This window comes from Geospiza fortis, unplaced genomic scaffold (genome assembly GCF_000277835.1).
Source record: "Geospiza fortis unplaced genomic scaffold, GeoFor_1.0 scaffold194, whole genome shotgun sequence".
Taxonomy (NCBI): domain Eukaryota; kingdom Metazoa; phylum Chordata; class Aves; order Passeriformes; family Thraupidae; genus Geospiza; species Geospiza fortis.
Genome location: NW_005054322.1, coordinates 1,519,644 through 1,546,770, shown reverse-complemented (window position 1 = coordinate 1,546,770; position 27,127 = coordinate 1,519,644). Strand labels below are relative to the sequence as shown.

Here is a 27,127-nt window from a genome sequence, read left to right as displayed (position 1 = left end):
TGAAAGAGGATTAAGAAAACATATGTCCTGTTTTGTCCTTGATATACCCAGAACATGCTGAAGGCTTAATTTGTACAGGTTGTCCTCAATTTTCATTGTATGAGGCAGCTATGAAACTAAGTAAATGCAATGTTTGCTGGTTATTTTATTGGTAGTCAGATATTTAAATCTACAATTGGTTATAATGAGCTGCAGAGATAGGCGATTTATTATTACACATGCTAAAGGCTATGGTTCATTTCTTGTTTTGTTTTAGACTGTCAGGCCAAGACTTGGCAAAGTCACCATGTGACATTTTCAATTTACATCTGTTGCTACAGTCTGAATAAGTATACAAACTCTCTGCTTTGGTTTTAAATGTAAAATATATGGGCCATCAAGAATGTGAACACAGGTATCTACAGTAAAAGTTGAAGTAAATGGATTTAGGACTTTGCAAGTTATTAATCATGAATGTCCTTCTGGCATTATTTTAGAAGAAACAGTTCTAAAACACAGAAAGTTGTATTTAATAATTTATTTCCTCACTCCTGAATTTTACAGCGCTTTGAGCTTCAAGATTCAGAAAAATACTTGTTTCCCAGGAAGATTACCAGAGTAGAAAGTGTACATGGAAACAAACCCTTTAAGGCTGATGTAACTGTCCAAATTGGTGAAAAAGAAGTGACATTCCAGGTATGAATTTATATATTAATCAAATATGTTTTTAAAAAACACTAACGTGTTTTCATCTCTTCAAGAATTTGACACGCTTGGTAGTAAAAGTCATTTGCACTGAACTTTTTTTTTTTGGTAGGATAACACATGGTATTTATTGGAGATGGCTTTAGATACTGGAATATTAGTTTATGGATGCCCATGATTTTATTTCTAGATAAAGTCATAGTTTCTTCCATGTGAATCATTACATTTTGGATGAAAGAAAAAGCCATTCAATTTCTTTTTTTGTTTGTTTTATTGGATTAGAATAGCAGAGAGTACTTATGATGTTCTTAATGCTGCTTTCCCTTTTTCTTTTTGTAAAAACAATAGTCTGTCTTTGTTTACACTTCAAATAAAATCTAATGAGTGCTTGGTAATGTTCCGACACAGGATGTTGAGAAAATGGAACAAAGAAATCACATCAAATATGATTAGTTTGAGTTTCTTCCAATGAAGTTTATGACCTGCTAGGTGGTGAAATAAGTTCTTACTCAGGAAACAGATGCTGATCTGAGAAATTGAAGTTAATGTTGAATTTGGAGAGTCTAGAGAGTCTGTAAAGAAGGTGAATTAGTGGGAGTCAGAGAGATTGTAACAACATTGGTGTGGAATACCACAAGACAGTTTGTACCATGACAAAATGAAGAGGAGAATAACAGCAAATGGGATTTTTTCAGGAAGAGTTGAGTCTGTAAGAACTTGGTTCAATTATTTTCTGAAGTAAAGATTTTTGTTTTCATTTTACATATAGGCGATACATTCTGAAAGTACTTCCGCAGAGTGCCTCTCTTATACTCTCTGAACAGGAAGGCATAAGAAGTTTGTAGATGAAACAGTTTCCAGACTCGAGCAGGAAGTGGAAATGTAGAGCAAGAGCCTTAATGTGGTGAACAATTTAATCTCTCCAAAGTTTGGGTCAGAGTAGTTCCTCCAGACTTTCACAATACTAATTGCTCTATCTCTTCCATGTTTCTCTGATGAGCAGTGGATATTGGTGACTTTTTATTATAGGTCTCTTTTATAAACAGCCTGAAGTTCTTTGCATGCCCCAATGCTGTAATTGTATTGATTCACATTTTGTTAGTTTTTTTCATGAAGAGTGGGTGAAGGAGTTTGTCTATCAGAAATTACGGGGTTTAGTTTTGTGACAGTGGCAGTTTCAAGTTTGATGGATGACCATTATCAGTGAAATATTACAGTAGTTTTGGACAAGCATAACCTAGTTCACACAAAGCTTAGAGTTATCACAGTATAGCTTATTTAGCATTTTGATTTACTTTTTTTTTCTTATAGGTTCCAGCTGGAACTGCAATGTTAAAAAATCATTCTCGATCAGATACTTTCATAAGGACTTCCAGCCATAATCAACTGTTGGCAGAAATGATGCAATCCCATATGGTTAAAGATATGTGTTTAATTGGAGGAAAAGTAAGAATTTAAATTTCTATTCTCCCTTCTCCCCCATGATCTTTAGAATGTAATCTAATTAATATTTTTTTAACTTTTTAGGGCTGTGGCAAAACAGTTATTGCCAAGGAGTTTGCTGATATACTGGGATACAGTATAGAACCTATCATGCTATACCAAGTAAGGAAACTATCTACTGATGATTATGCTTTAAATATGGTCTTAAATAGAGACTTCTTCACAGCACTAAAGATGTTGGGTGTTTTTGCAAGCCCCAAGCCCTGTCAACCTTAAGAGCAATGTCATAGCTGGTGGTCATTTGGTACTTGTTTAGAAAGAATTGTGTGTCTTAGGTTGTCTTAACGTCATGGCATAAACTGAAAAACTACAAGATTTAAAAGTAGAATTAATTAATTTGCTTGCTTTTCACACAGAGATCACATGTGTAAGGTTGTCTCCATAACCCTCAGGAATGAAAGTGCTTAAATAAAATATGAAGTCAAGGGTCTCCTATGACCTTATGAGTCAAAATACACCAAATAGAACAGGATATACAGTTCTAAGTAATAACTGGTAGTGCTGCAGAAAAACATTAGCATCAGGTTTAATGCAATACACTGGTCTCTTTCTTCGATCCCTTTTCTGCTTTAGTTTTTTCCCAGACAGCATGGAGACCTCCAAAGGAAGAAATAGCATTGGCATCTGATTTAAAAGTGTACTGGCATGTGGGGAGAAGCACTGACAGAGATGGGTGGTGAGGTTGAAGGCTTGGAAAAGTGAGAGTGAAATAGAACAGAGAAATACTGATGATGATGATAAAAAAGACAGTCTGTTTTATGTTCTCCTGCACTGCTGAGAACCTCCCCAGACAGGGTCCCACTGCTTTTCCTTCCCCCACTGTGTGGCTTCAGCTGATAAGGGTGAAGACTTTGAAGCTCTGTCTGCATAACTGGAGTCAGATGAATGACTTCTGCCCTTTTCTTATGCTTTAATGTGGCCAAGTGCGAGCAGATTTGGGTTGCAGGTCTACATATCCTCATCAGTGTTATGCCATGTTCATAATAATGTACCTGGATTCCCAGCAGTGTCTACTATCTTTTGTCTAGTAGCCTTTTGAAATAGGTGTATAGCTTCTGAGCTAGAACTCTGTGTCCAGCTGCTCTGCTTACTTCTCTCTGTACTTGTCACTTTAAACACAATTTTAAATCATCCCAGAAAAATAACTTCTGCAACTTGACAAACCTGCTTAAGGGTGAGCACACCCTAACCCTTGTATTGTTGCACACGATACAATATTTGCTATTCACCAGCAAAATTAGATAATTATTTGCTTAAAAACATGGCCACTGTTTCTCAACTTCCTACCTTTATTTAGTATGGCTTCTATGAATATGAGCAGACGGCTTCATTTTTGGAGTCACATGAGCACAGCTGACAGTGGAACTATTTAGTAAACATCTTTCTTTGAAAGGGATCTGTAATTCCTATAAAAATAATATCTAGGAAAAGATTTGAGGTCTCACTGAAGGGAATATTTCCTTTGGTTTCACCAGGGTTTAATCAAGCTCAGAGGGCCAAGGGGTTTTATAGAAAGGCTTTTGGTGATATCAAAATGGTATCAATAAAGCAAATAAATGACTGAAGGCTGCTTGTTCATTGTAAATTCCTGTGTAGCCAAGACTAGGTGAGATCCACATATGTATCTATACATATAAATGTTTCCTAATGTACATGTGTTACATAAACTCAAAAGTTTTTACAAAAAGCAGTGTATAAAAATACATGAATGTAGCTGAGCTGTAAATAGAATTTCAGAGTGCATTTGTTTTTCTAAAAATATATAACCTATCAGGGGCTTTGCTTAGCAAAGTAATAGAATAATTTAATGGTGGAACAAATGTTAAATTTATACACTAATTTAGCAGTGAAGACTATGAAAGTTTATAATGCTGTAAATTTAGCATATTTGTCTACTTTCATTAAAAAAAATGTCTTCTGGAGTTTTTTTTCAGAGAGACATCATACAGTCCTAAATCCATTTCTAAAATTAAGGAGGCTTTTCTTTGTTCTATAGTTGTTGTTTACCTTCTGATAATTTTTGCAGGCACAAAGATGAGTAGAGAGACATTTATCTTTTGTCCGAAGCAATAGAACTGTTTCTACTCAGGCTGACTGAAGAAATTAATTCTTGGAATTTTTTTTAATATATGTGTATATATATATATATAAAAATATATATATATATATATATAAAAATATATAGTATTTATTTTTAGTATTTGCTTCATTGTTCTTTGCAACTGAAGTTGATTGAAGGACCTGAATGGTGTGAAAAGGTGTCTTTCTCTATATTGATTTTGCAGAAAAAACAACTCTAAAAGTTTTTGTGTTGTGAGGTGAGGATCAAATTTACCTAAAGCAAACCTTTTGGAACATAGATCATCTCTTATACTAGCAGTTGGCTGAGAGAGCAGTTCTTGTCTCATTTGTGATATCTGACATCATTATATGGATTTCTCATTATATGTAGTTTCATGTAGGTAGTTTGTTGAGAAAGGAAACTCATCCTGATTAGGAAAGGTTTGTTTTTAAGTTGTCTCTTAATGCAGTTAAGCAACAGCAAATGAGAAGCAGTAGCCAGCTAGTGCTTTGTGAACTGTAACTAGGGAACTTTTAGTCCAAATGCTTAAAATAAAATATTTTCTCCCCCCAGAATTTCAGAGGGGGAAAAAAGTAGCAATCGAAGTCATGTTATAACAGTTTGCCAGCAACTTGCTCCTTTTCTTCCTTAGCAAAAACAGTTTTGTAAGCACATCACTAGTGTTTGTGTACTGTGGTGTTTTTGTTTCTAGGACTTTTCTTTTTTTTTTTTGCCTGACCTCATAATTTTTCTTTACCAAATCCTTCCAGTTTTTATTTGAGAAATACTAACAAATGATGAGTCCAAATATGCATAAAAAGCAGGAAACATAGATTCCTCACCTCATGATTGCCAAGAACATGATTAGTACTACAAGCCATGAAAAATGGCTAGGTTGGAGGCTTGTGTGTTGGTATTAGCTGCTAGAGGGAGTGCAAAAGAAGTTACCCTACTTAGTTTTTCTCCTAAACATATTTTTTCCTGTGTACAAACTGTTCTAGAAAATAAATAATGAAATGTAAAACACATAACATATTATGACTGCTACAAATTAAAATGAGCTTTTTGTTTCACAAGGCAATATATTGTTGCAATTGCTTTGTCCAAAATAAGAGGAATAATTAATTCTTACACTTCAGTTACCTCCCCTCCAATGGGAGGCCTTTTTAGCATTAGAGTATTATAAGATTAGTTTTAATATCATATATTTAGGGATTTGAATAAAACTTAATAAAAATTGAGTTAGAGTAAATAAATAAAAACAATAAATCACTGAGCAGGTACTTGGCCATGAAATAAGCTCCTTACAAAAACTGTGCAGTTGTTAGCAATGGTATTCCTTTTTAATCATCCCTTAATTGAATCTCATTCAACCATTTAAATCACAATGTTATATTCATGTTATATTTCAGGAAATATTTTGCACAAAATACTCTTCTGAGTTTATCTGCAGAAGATTAATGCATGGTTCTCATGGTTGGAATTAGAGATGGACATGTACGTCTACAGAGATGTACAGCATACCAGGCTCCCAGTCGATTCATACTGTATGTTGTCTCATTTCTCTAGAGGTGAATTATCCAAAGGTGTGTTAGTTAAATAATCATTATAGCATTTACTAGCTGCTGAATGCAGAGTTCTTAAGCAAGTCCTAAGCCCACATTTTTCTCTCTTTTATGAAAATGTTTCATGTCTAATTCATTAATAATATAGAAAAGAGTGAACACAGCAGTAAAACAAGGAAATCCAACAACCAAAATACGGTATGGTTTTGTGGATTTGAATGTGAGACTTTAAATTAGATAAATGTGGAAGCACTGAAGGAACCAGACTTTGAACTGTTATTTTAGGGCTTTTAAGGAAATGTAGAAAAAGGAAATTATTCAGACTATATGATGTAATGTATTCTATTTTTATTCTTTAAAGTTCAAAGGGTTTAGGGTTGTGAAAAAGATATATGCAAAAGCTACAGTTACAATAGAAAATATGTTTTTATCTCATTCTGGGTTATGTTCACAGCTCAGCCTGAGCAATGTCTTCCAAATCACAAAATTACTATTATGTCTTTGTTTCTCTTGTGCTTACCTGTTGTAGTGGAACATCTAAAATATGTGTGCTGGAGGATATGCTAGATTTTGTCTTTGTTTTTATTCCTTGAGTATTACTTTGTGCTAGGCTATGTACTTTTGATAAATTCTATGTTACGAGGCTTCTTTCTTACCCCTTTCATTATTCTCTGATTCTTCCAGCAGTATTTTCCTCCTGAGAGGTGGAATGCCGTGCTGGTTTGTGTTCAAGATTAATGATAAAATCTTTGCTCCTTCAGGTGGCTTCCATATGAAAGAAATTATTCTTGTTTGCTCCAGGTGTAAATTGCTGCCCCCTTCTGTGCACAGGGCTGTGTACATGTTGTCATAGGCTTGTGTTTTGTTACAGAGGCAGGGGGGAGAAAAGCTTTTGTTCTTGTTTCAAAGGGGTGATATTGGCAAGTCTAGAAATTCCAAAGACTATTTAGATTTTGTGAGTAGCTTTGTATGTCTATCGCTAATACTCTTTGGAAAAGTCGTTGAAGATTTCCTGCTAATCTTCCTTTATTTTTGGGAAGAACAGAATGCAATTTTTTAAGAAGAAAGCATGTACTTGTAAATTAAGAGACTAGATCATAATTATATTCTTCTGATGGACTGATACTTCCAGGATATGACCGCTAGAGATCTGCTACAGCAAAGGTACACTCTTCCAAATGGAGACACTGCTTGGAGACCATCACCACTTGTCACTGCAGCTCTGGAAGGAAAGCTTGTTCTTCTTGACGGCATTCATCGAATTAACCCTGGCACTCTAGCTGTGCTCCAAAGGTCAGCATGGGAGCTTGGATTACTTGGGTGCATGTGTTGTGTGTACTGAGTGCATGCATGCTGAGACCTTAAGCTGCTGCTGGTGAATATGGTTTTGGAACTTCAGGAATACTGTAAAGATCAAGCTGAGCATTGCAGTTTCATAGAATATGTAGTGCTCATTTTTTTTATTTAAGAGCAGAAGCAATTCTTTAATTTTTTGCAAACCTAAAATAATATGGGAAATTTCAGCCCGTTGGAAATATAGAGTGTAAGTCTAAATTTTGGAATGAGTTAGATTTTATTCTAGAATTATGAAATCTAAAAATTAGTAATATTTGCTTAACAATTTTAAGATGCAAAATGTCAGAAAACATTTGAAACGCTTTGTGTTGAAACGCAGAGTGCTTTCTGCTTCTAAACAAGTAGGTTATAATATGTTATGCAGCATACTTTATATTGATTGCAAAGATCTCTTTCTAAACATTATTTCACAATTCAATAAAAAATAAATTCAACTTTGCAGAACACAGTAATAGCAAATACTATGTTAATAATTATTTATGCTGTCTAGTCAAACTTTTATGCCATTTCATATGCATCCATCATATACTGCCTTTTGCAAATCAGAGGACATAGTGAGCTTTAAAAGCAAGTTATAGCAAAAACATTTTCTTCTTTCTATTATTATATATATGTGTAGAAGGACAGAACAGAGATTTATACTTGCCTGTGGTTTTGGCTTTCTGTCTGTTTAGTGTTCCTTTCTGGTTTTTAGTTTTGACATGTGCATGCATTATAGCTAATCAACTCCTGCATACCACAAAATAAAACCTGGGCCTGTATGTATATTAATCATTAAAGCCAGCTGAAAGATAGCATTTCAAGAAATAAAATTATATTATTTGTTACAAGCATAACAAAAAAAACAGTTTCATGCCATTTATGCACACTCCACTGGTAAGACATTATTTTATTTTTCATGTTCTTACCATATCGATGTAAACTAAGTTGATTGACTATGCACTAAAACTTTTGTTATTTTACCTCCATGCCTGGATGCATCTTGAGTTAGTAATATTTTTTCTGTTTAGTGAGGTGTATTTCAACTGAGATAGCTTTTAAAAACACTTTTAGCTGTTACATGTATCATAAAAATTAATCAAAGTCAAGATAGAGCTTATTCTTTATTTTCAGACTAATACATGACAGAGAACTGACTCTCTATGATGGCACCAGATTGTTAAGGGAAGATAGATACAAAAACTTAAAAGAAGAATTACAGCTCTCTGATGAGAAACTACAGGAGAGGTAAAGTATCAGCTACGACTATAGAATGCAAACAACTTTTCAATTTTATAATGTTTTGTCTAATAAAAAAAATGCAAATGCTTTTCTGTTAAACTGATTCCTTCTAACTGCTAAGAGAAGCATCTTTTAAACACAAGGTTTCTCCTTAGCTCTATTTCTTTTTGTGGTATGGCAAAATTATATCCTGTTTAGAGTGCTTGAACTAAAAGGAAAACATTCAATAACCTTAAAGAGAAGGAGTTAAAATTGAAAAGAAATTTTAAGTAGGTACAAAAATAGATATAAAGCTACATAGTAGTTAATTTTGGAACATTTTATTAAAAGTCTTGGAAAATTGAAAAAAAGCTAAATTGAAGTTAAATACTACTTGTTACTTTCTTTTGCCTCATGAGCTAGAAAGCTGGTATTTAATTTACACTTAATATGGGGCAGGAAATCCTAAGGATGGGTTGGGACCCATAATGCTTATTCTTTTTGTTCCTTTACTTCCACTTGTCTGCTAGAAACATTCCACAGATAGAAGTGTTATGCTGCAGGGTGTGCATGTGTCCAAACTTTGAAGAGGCCTGATGGGTTTGTAGCAGGGGTGTGTTCATGATATGCCACACATTTTCTCTCAATTGCCTTGCTGAATCTGATCTTTTTCTTTGGCCTTCATAGTCAATCCTTTAGAAAAACTGCTATTATTTTACTTCCTAGTTGTTTCCATATTTCTGGTCCCCTTTTTGATCAAAATACGGTGGATTTAAAAAAAATAAGGCAAGAACTGCTCCAGCAAAACCAACAAAAACTCAAACTTCATTCTAAGCCTACTTGTTGCAAACTCTGTCCAGTCTGCAGAGACCATACACCTAGCTAGGTGGTCATTTCCTGCATTTTATTTGTGTGAAGAACTGTATATCAGGGAAGTGTTCTGTTTATTAGGATTTTAGGCACAGACTTTGAAAAGAGAGGCAAAAAAGCTCCAAGGGCCCATCTGGGATGGTATCCCTACTGTGCATCACACTTTTTACTACAAAATATATCTGTTGTGCCAGTCTCCTCCCTGCTCTGTGTTCATAGTCTTGTCCAACATGCTTTCAGGCTGAACGGCAGTGGCTGTGCTGTTTTGCCTAGTACCCTTTAGTTCATTGCCAGTATAGTCCAAAAACCTGGATGGTTCATCACACATTCATCTTCAGAGCTGCCACTCCTAATGGATTACATCTCTCTCACAAGAATAGAGATGTACATCTGGATCCTGCACATCCTTTTTTGTCCTAACAATGGGTGTTTTGGCAATGGGCTCCCTTTAATCTTCACTATCTGTTAGACCATGATCACTGTCCAAGCTGTCTTCTTTAATGATTGCTCTGCAGACCCTTCTCCTTTGTGTCACCTGTGTATCTACTTTCCTTCTTTTCAGCCTCATTGAGTAATCTTTTGGTTCAGTGACAATTGTGCATTGTTTTGGCTACTCTGAAGGCTCCAAAAGTTGGGGGTTTTTTTGCTGTCCCTGAAAGGCTGTCTCTCTTTCCTTCACATCTCATTGTACTGCTTTTATCTAACCACCTCAATATTTTGTAATATAATGTTTCTGAGTTGCTAAGCTCTTAATCATCTATTTGACTGACAGTGATCTCTAATGCATAAGCAAAGTGTGTCTGTTGTACTAGACAATAATGCATTTCTGATTAGTCAGAAATGGGGTCTTAGAAACAGATACCCCATTGTGTAGTCATTCTTATGTCTGGAAGCTCAGTGGGACTATGTAGCACCATCCTGGATGCAGATGAAAATTCTTGCTCCTGAATTATCTGAAGTCCATTTTGCTGAGCATCCTCCTAGGTGAAGTTTTCATTCTGCCTTTGCTTTCTTTAATGACTTATTTTAAAAAGCTAAGTTAAAATAATGAAAACATGTATCTGCTTCTTTAGTTTTGGCTTTGGGCTTCTTTGGCATCACTGGACGACTCCTCTATATAGAGAGGGTACTGTTCTCATCAGCCCTTGAGGAAATGAAGGTGTTCCAGGACCTTATCCTGGTTTTGGTGACTTCCATATTCTGAAAACATCACTTCCTTTTAACTGACTCCAGGATGCAATGTCAATAATTGCTGTTTGATTCCAGGACTGTATTTGTCCTTGCTACTCATCCTTTTCAGCAGTAGTTGTCAGTTACTGCAAACTTCAGTACCTTCCAGTGTTGCAGAATCCAGCAGAATTAATCCATCAAATAATATCTGAGGTACTGACAGCTGATTTAGTCGCAGATTTTAATCCCAACAGTGCTCACCATCCCTCCTTTGCGTGTAACACATGGTCTTTGGAGAAGCTACATAGAGTATGTTGTAATATGAATTTATTAGCAGACTGGTTGGGCAAATTCTTTTTGCCCAACCCAATTCTTTTTCCCAATCACAACTGGGAAATGCTTTCCATATTGATGAGAGACATCTCTCTTGCTGCATGCCAATGACTGTGACTAGTGGCCTTAGCTGGATTTCTGAGCTTTACTTACCCTGATTTGCTGGATTTGACTAAAGTAATTTCAGTGTGACTGCTTTTTGCCAGGCCTGTGGAATACATGATGCCATTCTCAGTTTTGTTGGGACTGAATCTGTAATGTTTGAGTGACACATTGTCTACCTAATTTTCCAATAAGGAAATATTAGTGTGTTCCTGCAGTTTTAGTGCCTTTACTCTTTAGTGCTTCAATAGTCAAAATACTCTTATGTGTAGTAGAAGAGAAAGAAGAAGAGGATCAAGATGTTTGCTTGTGTTTTTTTACTAAAGGGATGGTGTTTCAGATCATGCTGTGATCTTGAGAAATCACATGCCTTTGTGTACAAATGCAAACAGTATTACAAAAGAGAACGTGAATGTGCTTAAATGATGATCTTATTAGAGGTGCTGGACAAAGAGGAAAGTATGGTTTGGTTTTCAGATTGTTTTCAGTTTTTGCAGATTAGAGCAGTATTATTCATATGTCATGTATTTGACAACATTTCAACATTTCAACATCAGCTAATAAAGTATATTTTGATTTTAAATTAGTTTCATTAGTGTCATTGAGTAATATGTTCAGTATTATTTCATTACATTTCTACATCTGTAGAAAATTTCCATTTTTCTAAGAAGGGCTTCAGGCTGGTGGGTACAATAGCTCTTTCAGGAGTGATAAGTGCAAGCAGTGCATTGCCTTTGGAACATTCTGGGATACTCCTTGCCCTGCTGAAAGCCTCTAAGCCACAAAGTAACTAGTGGTGGCCACAGAGTCCTTTTTCCTATATTCTTTATTATGCCAGTTTGGCTGTGAAGTTAAGTTAGCAAATGGTTGCAGAACTCATTTGCTTCTCTGAGGAAGAATTCATGTTCATGAGTTTAAGGAGAAGAAAAAAAGCTGCCCTTGAGAAAGTGACAGATGGTCATTAAAGATATTTTACATAGAAGGAAATTATAGTTGCTGATAACTTATTCATTTAATGATTGCATGATTCATTTCCCTGAACAAGTTCAGAAAGTAGAAGAAAGTGTCCAAGGAGTGTGCATATCCAAGATTTCTGCATAGAATTTCTTCTGTAATCATCCATTACTTCACCCAGACAGACACTGTAAAGGTAGCAGACAGCCTTTACAAATCCATCAGTGAAGTTTATTTGTCTGAGGATGCAGTATATAACCTGTTTGTGTGGGTATACCCCCTCAGCACACACAGATGCTAAGTTCTTGGTGTGGTGAGCAGAAAGGCAGCTATTATAGGAAAATCTAGGAGCAGATACATACCAGGATAGTTGAAAAACAAAAAGAAGTCTGTCATGATGCATAGGTGGTTTTAATGCCTTGCAGACAGTGGATTCTTTTCTATGTGGTTAGGTTAAAAGGGAATGCACAGTAGATGAGACAGATGTGTGTAATTTTGGCAAGGAGTAAATTTAGTAAGTAATAGAATTTTTAATTGCTTACATTTTTTAGCTTTGACTTCATTTGTTGTTTAGGGGTTTGGTTTTTTCCCAGTTAAGTGAATTTTGAGATAAAGGCATCTGTTAATGTTAGACTGGTGAAATTTAAAAGAAACAGCAAGAAAATAACAATAGGTCATTTTGGTTCTAGGGTTGGAATAATTCCCAACTTACAAAATTTGATAGAAAATGAGATTTATTAAATCATGTTACAGGAAGAGATAATAAAAATTAGTTTAGTCTTACAAAAAAGGGGCATTAAAAATGCCGTTCTGCATTTTATTTTATTCTGTTTTTTATGAGAAGCTTCAATTGCTCAGAACCATGGTCAATAACAAGAAAATATTTCCCTAAAATCACCCTGATCTATGTGTATGATTTTCTTTATAAGAGCAATGGTGGTAATCCTTGGCTGAAAAATTAAACAGTGATGTCAAAAGGACACTCATTTTATTAGGAGAGCGCCTTTCTGCTTGTTTTGTCAGTAAATATTTAATAGAGAGAAGGATAGACTCTTTGCATGAATCAGGTAACATCAAATCTTCCCACGATGTTTGAGGCTCATTAATTTAAAAGATGCCAAGTTTTTAACAAGTTAAACTTACTTTGTCTTCATCTGTAAAACCCACAAGATTTCTTGTCATGTCAAAGATTTCTTTTCTATGAACTACTGCTCCATGTAGGAGCTCTCCATATTGTGCTCTTTTTGAGACTTGATCTGTAATGTCGTGGAACAACTTTGAAGCTCTTCAGTTGTTCTGATGGAAGATGGGAACTTAGAGAGCACTGCAGAACTGAGCCACTAATGGTGTTTGTTTAATAATACACTTAGCCTGATATTTTCAGCGTTGCAAACATCACTCCAAACAATAGGCTTTTGAAATAGCCTTTTTTTTTTTTCGTTTACAACCTGGAAACCTACAGCAGTGATGTTGTCCAAGTACGTCAGTGAATTGAACTGATATCATCAAATTGATATCATTAGCTTGCCCTGACTTTGCATCTCTTCTCCTCCCACTTCTTTCTGTGCCCTCCCTGGCTGTCCCCACCAAGCCCTTTGGGGGCAGTGACTAGGAGGTGATACAAAAGAAATACAATTCCTTCACCTTAGAAGTTGACTCCTTGTGTTCTCTTATGATGTTGTAGAAGGGCCAGAATTTGATGGATGTCTGGAGGAGGGTTGCTTTTTTCCTTAGTAATGTTAGGGAAGGTAAGTCTGAAAGTATATGTATTTATCCTATCTAGGAAATGTTTTCTTCTATAATAAAGTTGGCTAATGTTCCCTGACCTTCTTTTATGCTTAGTGACAGTGACATTCCCATTGGTTCCTCTTTCATGTGATGTTTTTGGACATCTAATTCTGTTTTTATCAGTCAGGGAGTAGCTTCTAGGCTTGTGACTTTCAGCTGAGAAAAACTCATACCACCACCTTTGCTTTGATACAGGACACTGCTGTAATTGCCCCGCTGTATCACAGGTTTCTTGTTGTGATGTACAGATGAGCCAACTATGTAGTAGGTTTATCAATTTATGTCTTCAGTAATTTGTATGGAAAATGACATGATAACAGCAATATAAACTACTTATCAAATTTCACTTGCTTTTTCCAAATGAACATCCTCTATTTTAATAAGAGTACTGTGAAATTAGTTAATGAAAGCAAGCCCATCTTGGACAAAATTTGACTGGCTTTTGTATCTGATGTGTTACTCCATTGTTTCTGCTGCTTCTGGAGATCATCTCCGTTGGTCAAAGCATGGTGTAATAACACCAAAGTCACAGGTCTGATCTCTCTATGGGTCATTCACTCAAGAGCTGGACTTGATGATCCTTCTGGGTTGCTTTCAGCTCAGACTATTCACTGATTCTGTGTGATGCTGTGATCTTGCAGGTGTGCTGATTAATGAGTACCAATGAGTGCCCAGTCCAAGGGATACAAAAGATGTGAAGGTGGCAAAGATATCAAAATCCAAGGCAGCAGTCTTTTGGTGCCCTAATATACGCATCTAAAAGTTGTATATTTAAGTTTGTGTTGCAAGTTCCTATTATCTTCAGTAGAGTCAAGACTGTTAGTTACCAAATCCTCAAGTGAGAACTGGGAAACACTGATTTAGGCTAGGAGACCAGTCCGATAAAGAATTAAAAAACAATAATAATAAAAGTACCTTTTACAGCCAGGAACAGTGTGTGTTTTTTCACAGGAAGCTGTGGAAGCAGATAGGATGAAGAAAGGAAATTCAGAGCAGTATTAGAAAAAAATTTTGGGCAAAGAGAAATTAAAGCAAGTAAAGTTCTATCCTATATGATGCCTTTGAAGATATGGTTGGGGGGTGCTGAAAAAATATGAGAGGGGCAGAGTACTGGTTGTGGCTAGACTTTTGTGCTTGGTTGATTTAAGGAGCCAGGACAACAATTCTGAAGTTCTTGTGAATCTTAATCTTCCACTGGAAAGACCTGTCTCCTCATGCTGACTCTAAAATGAGCCAGGGGTGAAGTGACTGGTTTGGTCTTTGAATCATATCTTTCAGGAGTGTTATGAAGTTAGACATATTAATCCAAGGACCACAAAGAGCATCTGTAAGGGAATGTTCCTAAACTGTTACTAAATTCAGCTCATCACAGTATCTAGGCAAATCTCGACAGTATCATCCTTTCTGTCAGTCTAGTCCAGTAAAAGAGGTTACTCATTACTGCAGCTCTGGTAGGTCTTCTTTTGTCCCTGAGTTGACTGTGAGAGACCCTGTTCTAGGTAAAGCACTTGTAAGAGTCCATGAAATGAGTGAGATGTGCTCATTTCAGGCATACAGCACAGTAGACTGTAGCTTAGTTTGTGGTAATTGTCCATCTTGAGGCATGCAGGTCCTCTTGCAAATGAAGAGACTTGGGTACACTTATGAGCATAAAAAAGTGTGTAAATTTTAAAAGTTTCACTTATGCAGCCTTTGTCTTTTCTTAAAAAATGAAGTTGCATTGCAAATGATCTGGATATGCTATGATATATTTCAGTACAATAATTTATCTTCTTATCATTTATTGTAAAAATTAAATCTGATATTCATTCCTTAAGCCAGGTAATGCATTTTTAAACTCTTTTTTTGCAGGTCTATCTTTCCTATCCATCCTTCTTTCAGAATAGTGGTCTTAGCAGAACCTCCTGTCATTGGAAGTACTACCCAACAATGGCTGGGTCCAGAGTTTTTGACACTGTTTCTGTTTCATAATGTTCGATCTTTAAGCAAGAGTGAAGAAATTGAAGTTATTAAACAAATGGTAAGTACATTCAGTTCTTCAGGCACTTACTGGCTTACTGAACAGGATTATTTGCTACATATAAAATATATTGCTATTTCAATGTAGCATAAAGGAGCTGATTTTTGTAGTTTATCAAAGCAACATACCTGCTTATCTTTTAATGCATAATTCTTATTTTAATATCAAATGCTGCTGTAATAAAAAATACTCTTCATCATAAAGCAACTGTGGCAACTCTATGGTTATTGCATACGTGGAACTTGGATATCTTGCAATAAGATTAATACTGTTTTTTCTTTCAACCAGATTCCAAATGTACCCAGTGCTGCTGTGGAAAAATTGTTGTCAGTAACACACAAGCTTCGGGAGACAAATGATGCCACCGTGAGCCCTTTTTCTTCTTCTTTTCTCTTTGCATTTACTATCTCTTGCTGTGACTGCCTTTGCAAAGGCTAGGTGAAATGTGCTAAGCTGTAGTGTTATTTCAAAGGCTGCTTGATTGGAAAACCAGCCCCAGAAAGCTATTGCTGGCAATTACTGTGCTGCATACTATAAACTTCTTTGATTTATGGTGTAGGTATACTCCTGGCTGCATTGCTGCTATATAGGCTATTCTATTAAAGAAGTAATGTCAGGAAAAATAAGTTCTCCTGACAAAGTGACCACAGAATTCTTTAAAAATATACTTAAATCATGGTGAAAAGAAAAAGAAATTATTGCTACGGCAGCTAAAACACAGCATGCCTTTGATGTAAGTAAAATGTATAACATTTTTGGTGGAATCCGGCAGTACCAGCTTAACTGGTACTTAAGAAATTTAATTTGTTGTCCTTAGTTTTCACTATTTTAACATTGATAATAGTTTTTATAGTTTTTCTATTTAAGAAGCTGAGAGACGCTGTTATGTTCTTTTGAGCTTAAAACAGTAAGAAAAATTGACTTTTAGGTACACTGTTGGGGCAGTTGTTATAATCATCAGTTGAGCTTCCTACATCTAATGTATAAATGTATCAGTTTTTACATACTTGGAGACATACCATGCCTGAATAGAGCATCACAAAAATATTTTCCAAGTATGTGGATATCTGTAGAATTTTGAAATACCTAAATGAATTATGTGATGCTTAATGAGAAGTAAGTCGCAGTATGATTCAAGAGAGGATTCTTGTAGATCAGCAGTGGCATGAGGCATGGTGGGAACAGCACACCTGTGCAGTGACTTGAAATGTGTGCCTAATGTACATTAGGCTATTTATAGAGTTGTCTAAGTAAATAAGTGTCTGCCAGAGATTATACTGAAATATTAACCATTGTTTAAAGTTGTTTTGTTAGCAATAGAATACCTGTAAACTGTTCACTCTGTGGGCATTGTCCACGTCATTGTAATTGTTTGCTTGATTTACAATAGAATCTGGAGGCCACAATCAAGATCCTGTTGAATTAGATGCCTCATAGATACATATTAAAAAATTGTCACTAACACAAGTTTACGTTTGCAGTTGTTCAGTATAAAAAATCCCAAACAAATCAGGTAATAGAGGAGGAAATTTAGTTGACAATACTTTCAACTACCAGTTGGAAATACTCAGAAGATACAATACAACTTTTCCTCAATTGTACTATCCTCTATGGATAGTAAGGATAGAACATTTACCCTTGCCCTTGCTTCAGGCATAGCTGAGTAGGTCTTGAAGTAACTCATGAAATGCCATCATTTACATCACAGTGTACACAGTGCTTGCTTGTAAACTATGGTTGTTCGGAAGATGTTTCACAATCTTCTGTCAGTGAAAGCAGGAGGAACAGGAGTAGTAATCTTTGCAGTTAGCCCAATCTAAATAATTCTTACTCATTCCTCAGAGGTATGCTAAAAAGTATTATTCTTTCCTTTCTCATAATTTGAGAGAAGTTTTGTGTGATTTCATAGAACTGACTTTTTTTTTTGCAGTTAGAAATGCAGTTAGAAATTTTGTATAAACTTGTGTAAACCCAAACAAAACATTTTGAAATTACCTAATTAAAATATTTCACTTGACCCAGGCAAAACATGGCGTGACTTATCAGATCACACTCATTGTTGTGTGTTTCCTGCTAAAATAAGGAACCTATTTGTATTAGATACCTTCATCCGGTAGATATAATTATAGAATGATTTCTTTCTCAGTCTTTGGATCCTTCTTTAAATACATGGTTGCTTGTTTTGTGTTTCTCTTTATTTCTTTTAAATTTTGTTGTGTTTGAGGTCTGCCTTCCCAAGGATTGAATAATTTCTGTAAATCTTTGCTGGTTCATGTCCAGTTTTTAGCATTTGTTTTAACATGTGGACAACAGCAAAGGACACTGTGTTCCAGTAATGGCCCGCCCAGAAGGCGTGTGCAGAGGTGATACAATCTCCGTACTGCTGCCCAGTGTTGTCGTGTTTATATGTCTAAGAATCCTGCCAGACCTTTTTGCCAGAGCGTTACATGTGGAGCTCATATTTAGTTTGGGAAAAGCAGATGACTTTTTAGCACATTGATCCTTTCACAGTAGCTAACCTGTTTTTTATTACTGATATTTAATGTTAGGGTTTATATTGCACATAAAATTCCGTTCACAGCACATTTTTATTCCTGTTGCTTATCAAGTGATATTTTAAGGCTAATCTTTTGGTGACATAATGATTTCCATGACAGTGACTTACTGCAAAAATTACAGAATTACAAACTTGCCTATTAAAGTGCACGACTTGCTGTAGAATGCACAAAGCATCCATGAAGCAGGAGAAAAGTTGAAATTATTTCTTTTGGATTGCATATTTCTCCTGACTTGTTTGCTCTAAATCCCTCACATGGATTGAATAATTAAACTACCATGTATTTTTTGACAGGCACAGTCCCTGGCCTCATTTTTATCTACTCGACAACTGTTGCGAATTTGCCGTCGACTGTCACAACATCCAGATGAAAGCCTTTATAATGCGATTAATAAAGCCTGCCTTTCCAGGTAGAACTGCTAGATTTGGTGGAAGTTCCAAGAGCTTCTTGGTCAGTTGCTAACATGCAAGATAGCTTTTAATGTGTTTCAGTAAATAATGCAATTGCTGTCTTGCTCCTTGAAGTTGGTAATTTCTTTAAAAATATTTCTGAGGTATTCTCAAACCTGGAAGGTAAGTACAAAGGAGTTGGTACGCTTTTCCTATCTTTATGAAGATACATCATTACATTATATAAATTAGGTCACCATTATCAGCATAGCTTCACTGTTTAAAACACTCAAAGCAGAGCCATATTAATGTTTAATTTGACTTATGTTTCATGGACACTTGGTTTCAGTTCTAAAAGCTGTATCTAGAAGAGTTACAAGGGTTTTGTTTGCTTTGGGATTTTGTTTGTGGGTTTTGATCTGTTTGGGGGTTTTTTGGGGTTTTTTCCTCTTCAAAAGAAAGCAAGTTTTTATTATCAAAACTTTGGAAAACTGAAAGGGTCTAGTTCTAGACACCTCAGAGCTTACTCTCTCTATATGCAACCTGAGATCCAAGTGAATTGAGTAATGAGAAAAGGTATTTCCAAAAAACAATTGTTTCTGTTGTGGCTCTTGCTTGTAATAGAATGAAGATATTACATGCCTCCAGATCTAAACCACCCTCCATTACAACCCTATTGCAGTATTTGATAATACTGATGCCTTTAAAAAAGAGTGCACCACCACAAATGTAGATCATTGGCTATTAAAGAAGCTCAGTTCCTCTCCTTGGGGATAGGTGAAATGTGGAAGGCTTTTTTGTGAAAGGAGTAGACATTCAGGGTTTGGAGGTGCAAGTGAATCTTCATTTTAGATTACAGATTACATTAGATTTAGATTTTTAATTACAGAAAATACTGAAAACTTTTAAAAGAAAAAGCCTTAAAATACAGCCTCCCTATTATTCTCCTTTTTCAGATTTTTACCAAACCTCGCCAGATCAGCTTTACACAAAAATCTGCAGGATTCTGGTATTGAAACAAGTCCAGATGACACAGAAAAACTAGAGGGAAAGGATTACACATGTAAGCTTCTGCTATTTTTTTTTCCTGCTCTGCAGCAATGTTACTCAAATTGCTGAATGTATAAAGATGTGTTAGTTATCCTCAAAATTAATTTCTTTCATTTGTATCACTGACTTTGTTCCATCAGAATGTGTTGCTGCTCTCACTATGTTGTATTGTCTGCTGAGTTCCCTGCTCATGGAATTTTGTTTTCCATCATGTTTAAGTGTTTCTCAGCCTATAAGATCCATGGTCTCAGGCTTTTTGTACTGCTTTTTCATTTTTCATCGCTGATAGTCCTCTGTAGAGTTACAGCCTTAGTTTGATCTTAACATTTTTCTGTTCTGTTTTTTTACCATTGCTTCTTTCTCTCCCCTTTTAAAATCACTTTTTTTTTGAGATTCTTGTAGAAGTTTTGTGCCATCATTTGCTTTCATTCTTGCACACACTTCTTTGTTATTCTCTTTATTCTCTTTAAATTGCTGTAGTAGTTGCATGTCACCTTTCTTGAGCAGGTCTTAGTTTCTTTGGCTTATCCAATTTGTAATAATTTGTAGTTGTCTTCAGGGCTATGCATATATTTCTGCTTCTGCCATTTTTCTCACTTCTGCTTTCTCATTCCTCTGTGACCCCCTTCATGCTAGCTGTATAACTTTTCATATCCTCTGTCAGGCAGCATACTGTGAGCAAGTTGCCATTTTCCATTCATATGTTTTTCCTGTTCTCTGCCTCACCAGTGTTATCTGCTCTTGTTCTTCTGTATGTTTGTTCCCAGTTTTGTGATGTATTAGATTGCTGTATTTTTACTGTTAGATCTGTGCAGTGGTAAACACATCTTTGCTTTTAATTCATGTGGATTGTATTTTTATGAATTTATCAATGTCTGTATATATAGAAGTACATATTTATATGATATATTACTATATATATTTTATATCTTATATATATATATCTTTTATATTTTATATATATAGATTTTATATATTTCTTTTATAAGATATATTAATGGATATATAGTTTCTATTATATGCAGTACAATATGTGTATGCAAGTATATACAAATATCTATGCAGGCATATGTATATACATATATATCTGCAACCTCTATGTATTATTATATCTCTTACTCACATTATATATAATCTAGATACATCCCTTGAATTTTCTGTGTTTTTCTGTTTCATGCCATAAAGCCAAACAGCTAAAAACATCTGTCTAGAAATAAGGGTATTTTCAGTTTTATACCATGCCAGATTAAGAAATTAGTAGCAAAAAAAAAAATATTTTTATTGCATTTTTTATTAATTACACTTATTTTTATTTTCCTAAGTACTGAATTTATGGTTCTTTTGATCTATGGAAAGTTTTTAATGTAATTTTTCTCTTAGAGCTGTAGTTGAAGGGTATTTCAACCACGCAGTGCTGAAGGAGAGAATCAGCTGTGACTCTGTACTCTTGTGTTGGGTGTGCTCCCCCTCTCAGCTGAGCCCCCACACAGCCACTTGTTACCTCCCCTCTGTGCTTCACTCCACAGTGGGACAGGGGAAGGCAGCAGAAGAATGGAAGTGTGAAACCTTGTGGATTGAGGAAGTATAGCCTAAAAGTATTGGTGATGTTCCAGTAATACAATAAGAGTGTCAAATTAGACCAAGGCAGTGATCACAACTTCTGGTGTTTCTTATGGTCCTTTTCCTGTACGATCACCTTTTCATCATTTATTGTAATACACTTCTTTACAGTTTTAAAGAGAATTCAAATTCATGATAATGCAGCCTTTTGTAAATTGATACTCTTCCAAGTGTTTTCTTTCTTTAGATAGAAATAATTTACTGCAAACCAGAGCCTTGTTAGAATCTGTAAATCGTTACTTGTGAATGTTAGGTATTGATTGAATTGTCTGCATAGATGATGTTGTAAAAAGTACATTTGCTTGTTTCCTGAAAAATGACTAGGTGAAATAAACAACGGGATTCTGAAGATAGGGTCTGTGACCATGCCCATTTATAACTCAGCTGAGAAAATGAAAGTGCCAGATGTTTTGTTTTATGAAAATGCACAAGTAAGTACAAATCTCCGACTTCTGAGTTAGAGAAGTTTGTTAAATGTGTACTAATGGGTATGCTCATATGTGTAGTAAATAACACTAACTAAATTTTAAGGAATGCATTTCTGAAGTAGTTTCTTTAGTCTTAAATTTTTCTCATAGCATTTGGTGGTCATTTTGGACATACTTTCATCCCTGTGTGAAGAGATTATAACAATTCTGTTGAACATTTTGTTTGTGTTTACTGCTGCTGGACTGATCCACCCTTAGGGCTGGATTGTAGATTGCATCCTGAGATTGTGTTTTACCAGCCTGTTGCATAAAGTTGTACCTCCCTGGGGTGGGTTGACCTTGGCTGAACTCCAGGTGCCCACCAAGCCACTATCATTCCCCCTTCCCAGGTGGAGAGGGGAGAGAAAACAGGCTGGAAAAAAACTCATAGGTTGAGATAAGGCAGTTTATTAAGCAAAAGCAAAACCAAAAATTTGTGTGTGCACAATCAAAAAGAAAAAACAACAATTTAAATCTCTACTTCCTGCTAGCAAGTGATGTTCAGCCACTTTCCAGGAAGCTGTGAGCTTCAGCACATGCGGTGGTTGCTTGGGAAGGCAAACACTGTAAATAACATATGCCCCCACTCCTACTCCTTTTCTTAACTTTTGTATCTGAGCTGTTGTCATATGGCATGGAATATACCTGTGGTTACTTTGGGTCAGTTGGCCTAGGTGTGTCCTGTCCCAGGATTTTGCCTACCCTAGACTACTGATGGGGGGGAAATGCTGGGGAGACAGTGCTGGTGCTGTGCCAGCCCTGCTCAGCAGGAGCTAAAGCACTGATGAGGCAGCCCCAACTCAGAACAGAGTGGGACAATCCCCTCCTTTGCCTTCTGGTGCTGCTGTGCCTGATGCCCCCAGGACAAGGCTGGCCCTCCTGGCTGCAGGGCACTGCTGACTCATGTTCAACTTACCATGGACCAAGACCCCCAGATCCCTTTCCATGGCACTGCTCTCCAGCCTCTCATTCCCCAGTCTGTCTGTACATCCAGAGTTGCCCCATCCCAGGTGCAGAATCCGAAACTTGCCCTTGTTGGACTTCATATGGGTGATGATTGCCCAGCCTCTGATTTGTCCAGGTCTCTCTGCAGGGCCTCCCTACCCTCAAGGAAGTCTATAGCTCTTCCCATTTTTGTGTCATCTGAGAACTTGCTTAGTATCCCTTCCCATTCTTTAGTATCCCTTCTAAGACATTTATGAAGAGCAGAGAGCTTAAGTTGGAGCCCTGTGGAACCCCACTACTGACTGATGTCCCCCCATTCACTACAACCCTTTGTGCCCAACGAGCTCCATCTCAGCCAGACCCAATACACTCCTTTACATTAGAATTAATATTGCATATTTGAAAATCAAGGAGAATAGTACTTAGAAAATTAGTTATTAGAGTTATTAATTATATCTTTTAAATAGTTTAGCTTATTAATTAAACATTAATGTGAGTTAATTCATAGTAGTAGTAAAGAGTGGTTAATGAATACAAGGAAAAGGAAGGGCTTTGTGACTGTAGGCTTTTTAGTTTCTGTTTCTCCAGCACCCCATTTTGTAGAGCAGCTTTCTTCTCTGTCTAGCAGAAAAGACTCAAAACTGTCAGACAAAGGTATCCTTAGGAAGAGGTTTACTCTCTTGGTTACCTTTAAAATATTTTCCTCCTGAAAGGCAGTACTGATAGCATGATCTTGTGAAATACTTTGCTTTTAGGGGCCTGGTATGGGTTTCCATACTTTCTTTTCCTAGTCTTTTTTGTACCTCATTTATAATTTTGCCCCAGAAAGACTATGCTAGATGGGTATCACCTATTGAAGGTGATGACAAGTCATGCAAGGGGAACAGATGACAGACTTCATCTTCCCTACTAACATTTCATGTGAGATTTTGTTCTGTTACCATTTTGATAAAGCACATAATTTGTGTCTGTTGGAAAGGAAATCCTGAGTTCTCCTAGGACTTACCACCTGCTTTGCTTTTTCCACCTTCTTGCTTATAGCTTCAGAAAACTGTAGACAAAACTGTGTTCAGATTTTATTCAGGGAACCTCTGTTAAAATTGCTGCACAGAATGACCTGCTCTGTATCTTTCTTTGAATAGCTGTCCCTGCTAAATGCTAAAGGAAACAGCAACCAAACACCAGTCAGGATAGGTGTTCCAATTTCTAAATGAATTCTATTCTTTATTTTCTGTATTGCTACTTGCAGTTTGGTGATTCAAGTGTTGTAATGATCATTTAACAAAACCTGCTGGAGAATGAATTTGATTTGAGTTTAGTGCAGTGCTTCCTTACCTAAAGCTACAGAAATAAACTGAAAGCAGAGTTTTCAGCCCTTTGTAGTGCTGCACAGTGTAATGAAACACATAGATTTTTGCCTTTGTATGTTTGGTCTTGAAACAATTCACATTACAGTGAAATTTAATATTGACATGAAACATTGCTGTTGGTCCACAACAGGTGTCATAGGGATGGGAATGTTTTTTTTAGGTAATATGCCAAATGCAATTTTCAGACAAGGCACTGGGGAACATGGATTTATATAGGTGATGGATATTTTCATTTTCTCTTTTGCCTAAATGGGTATTATTAAATGTCTGCATGCATCATAGTACAATGCTAATTTAAGTCCTAGTGCAAAAAAAGAACAAACAAATGAAGTATCAATACATAGTATTTCTGGTGGGTAAGCTGCTTTGCAGGGGAACCGTAATGTATGTATTTTTGTTAATCAAGGATAAAAAAAAAAGTCATCAAAAGGATGTATTTGTGACTTAGTAATAAAATTTAAAATTGTAAGCAGTGTGTGTGATAAACTGACTTACTAGAATTTCTCCTATAACTGGTCAAATTTATTTTCCTCAGTTATAAATTTCTAATGTATACACATGCAAAAAAATAGAATAATTTGCCTTGAAGTGCTCTCCTTAAATTGTGTGTTGAGCATTCAGTAGTCTTTTGAAATGCCTGGTTAGGATTTCATGGTATTAAGCTGTGTTTACAAGAGTTTCTTTCCCCACCCCCAGCCTGTGTCCTAGAGAGATTTGGAAATTTAAAATATCCTTCACACAGAAGCAAAGGGGTTTTATGCTCAGAAATTATAAGCAAGCTGCTGATTTTTAATTTTTATATTAATCAAGTCCTAGAGATGAGATGATAATGTATTTATTTAAAGACAATCATTCATTTCTCTAAGTAGGTTGAGTGACCTACTTACAGATGACCTATTTTTACTAGATACAGTGGAGAAATATACATGACTTTATTGCGAGTAAAGTAGGCTGCATTGCCACATTATCCTGAAATCCTTTCTATCCTTTGAAACAAATCATTTGTGAGAAGCGAGATAAGGTTAAAGGATGTACAGTGTCTGTTACCTGTTATGATACTGTATATATGTAAAAGTATACCTCCAGCATTTTGGCTTCAATTAGGCACATATGAACTAATAATTAATAAAAATTGAATAGTTAGGCACATATTGTAAGATACATATAAACACTTTCGGACTTGAACATGCATATTCCTGTCTTTAATTTCCTTGAAAATAAAGTTTGATTAGAACAGAAAAAGTATATTTGTCATTAAGTTAGACCTGGTGTTTAATGTTTAATAATATATATGTGTATAATTAGCATATGTCTTTGATTCTCTCTGTTTGATTTCTGTAATGTTCTACTTGGATATTGCTGAAAAGTTGGCACAAACTAAAGAAAGTTTTTACACTCTGGGTGACAAGCATTCAGCTAGGCTGAAAGGAAACATACAAGGAATGATTACAGAGAATTAAAAGTATTTAGGGAAATCAGGCTCCCACAATGAGTTTGAGCAGAGGATGTAAATGTTTCCTTGTTCTAATCACTGGATATATTGCCTCTGCTATTATTGGCTGAGAGGCTTTTGCTATGAAATAAGTAGCTATAAGTAGGTATAAAGTTCAAAAATATCTGGCCCCAAATCCTTGAAGTTAGGTTCCTGTTGTACCACTGTCATTAGTGAATGCATAAATATGAGAGCATAAAATGAAGTGAAAATTTTTGGGTTTTTTTCTCTAGCATATGATGGTAATGGAAGATATGCTCAAGGACTTTCTGCTGGGAGAACATCTTCTTTTAGTTGGCAACCAGGTGAGTGAAATATTTATTGCAATGTGTGCAACAAACTCATTATTCAATAATATAATTGAATCTCTGTTTTGCTTCTTTGTAACTGCATTCATTTCTATTACTGAAGTATTTGGCCCATTTTTCAATTCCTTATTTAACATTGTCCAGGGGTTTTATAGGCACACATTTGTGGAAAATGTAAATGCCGTAAATGTGTTGTATATGGCTGTCAGAGTAAAAAGTCAAGGCATTACACACAGAATATTCTGAGTTGGAAGAGGCCTACAAGGATTATCAAAGTACAGCTCCTGGCCCTGCAAAGAACCATCCTCAAGAATCACATGCTGTACCTGAGAGTGTTGACCAAATGCTTGACCAACACTTAAAGGCCTGACGAGTCCCCTGGGGACCCTGTTCCAGTGCCCAAACACCCTCTGGGTGAAAAACCTTTTTCTGATATCCATCTAAACCTCTCCTGACATAGTAATAGTGGTATGTAACATGATTAGCATTAAAATCTTCAATTAATGACTTTGGTTATCTTTCTTGACTATGTATCAAACCACTCCTTTAAAATCTCCAGTGGTAGGTAAGAGGTGTACACTTTAGTATTACCTAAATCCTATTGATAGCTAAATATTAATTTTCTCTAAGAGAGTAACAGATTTGTATAGTTCTTTGACTAGTATCTTTGCTTATCAATACTTCATTGTTGAGGTTGGTTTTCCCCCCCAAAAGTAACGCCCCTTTAGTTTAGCTGTCCCTTAGCAAGGATACAATAATTTTTTAGCAGATGTTTCTCTTTTTGTTTTGCAGTAGTCTGTAGAACATCTAACACAAAGCACTAAAAAATTATCTAACCAACAAGGCAATGAATATAAAATGCTAATTATTATTAATGTGTTTATATTGAAGTGTAGTCTCATCTGTTTAGCATCCTTATCAACTTGAATTTACAAAGATTGTTTATTTGCAACCTCTGTAGACTTTTGAAGGATAATGCCAGCTTCTCCAAAAGGTTTAATCTCTTCATAAATAGAAATTGATCTATTTCATAAATGAAACAAGATCTAGTTATTGTATTTCATAAACAGTGTTGTCTATGCCTGCTTCCAAACTGGTATTGAAAATGTTATGTAGTACAGATTGCCTGCAGCAACTGCTGGCAAGGAATAGCAGGAGCAGGCTGAACCACACGAAAACAGAGGCAGGAGCAGAGTCTTTAATGATAACTTTTGCAGTCCCTCAGTGCCAAAGCAAGAGTAGCAGGTCTGGGGACAGCAGCCATGGTCACCCAAGTGCTCAGTGACTGCCAGACAGGTCCATGGTGAGTGAGGCAAGTCTG

At 35.9% G+C, this 27,127-nt stretch overlaps 1 protein-coding gene across 1 annotated transcript in view; it reads left to right on the top strand.

The window, feature by feature from the left end:
• The window catches only part of VWA8 (von Willebrand factor A domain containing 8), a 168,820-nt gene that overhangs the window by 37,085 nt on the left and 104,608 nt on the right, over positions 1 to 27,127 (top strand). Inside the window, exons 9-19 of the mRNA XM_031056817.1 lie at positions 544 to 675; positions 1,996 to 2,130; positions 2,212 to 2,289; positions 6,947 to 7,107; positions 8,284 to 8,397; positions 15,439 to 15,607; positions 15,896 to 15,973; positions 18,459 to 18,574; positions 19,511 to 19,617; positions 21,549 to 21,655; positions 25,732 to 25,803. Of these exons, the coding sequence (XP_030912677.1) occupies positions 544 to 675; positions 1,996 to 2,130; positions 2,212 to 2,289; positions 6,947 to 7,107; positions 8,284 to 8,397; positions 15,439 to 15,607; positions 15,896 to 15,973; positions 18,459 to 18,574; positions 19,511 to 19,617; positions 21,549 to 21,655; positions 25,732 to 25,803 (1,269 nt within the window). The remainder of the gene's footprint in view (positions 1 to 543; positions 676 to 1,995; positions 2,131 to 2,211; positions 2,290 to 6,946; positions 7,108 to 8,283; positions 8,398 to 15,438; positions 15,608 to 15,895; positions 15,974 to 18,458; positions 18,575 to 19,510; positions 19,618 to 21,548; positions 21,656 to 25,731; positions 25,804 to 27,127) is intronic.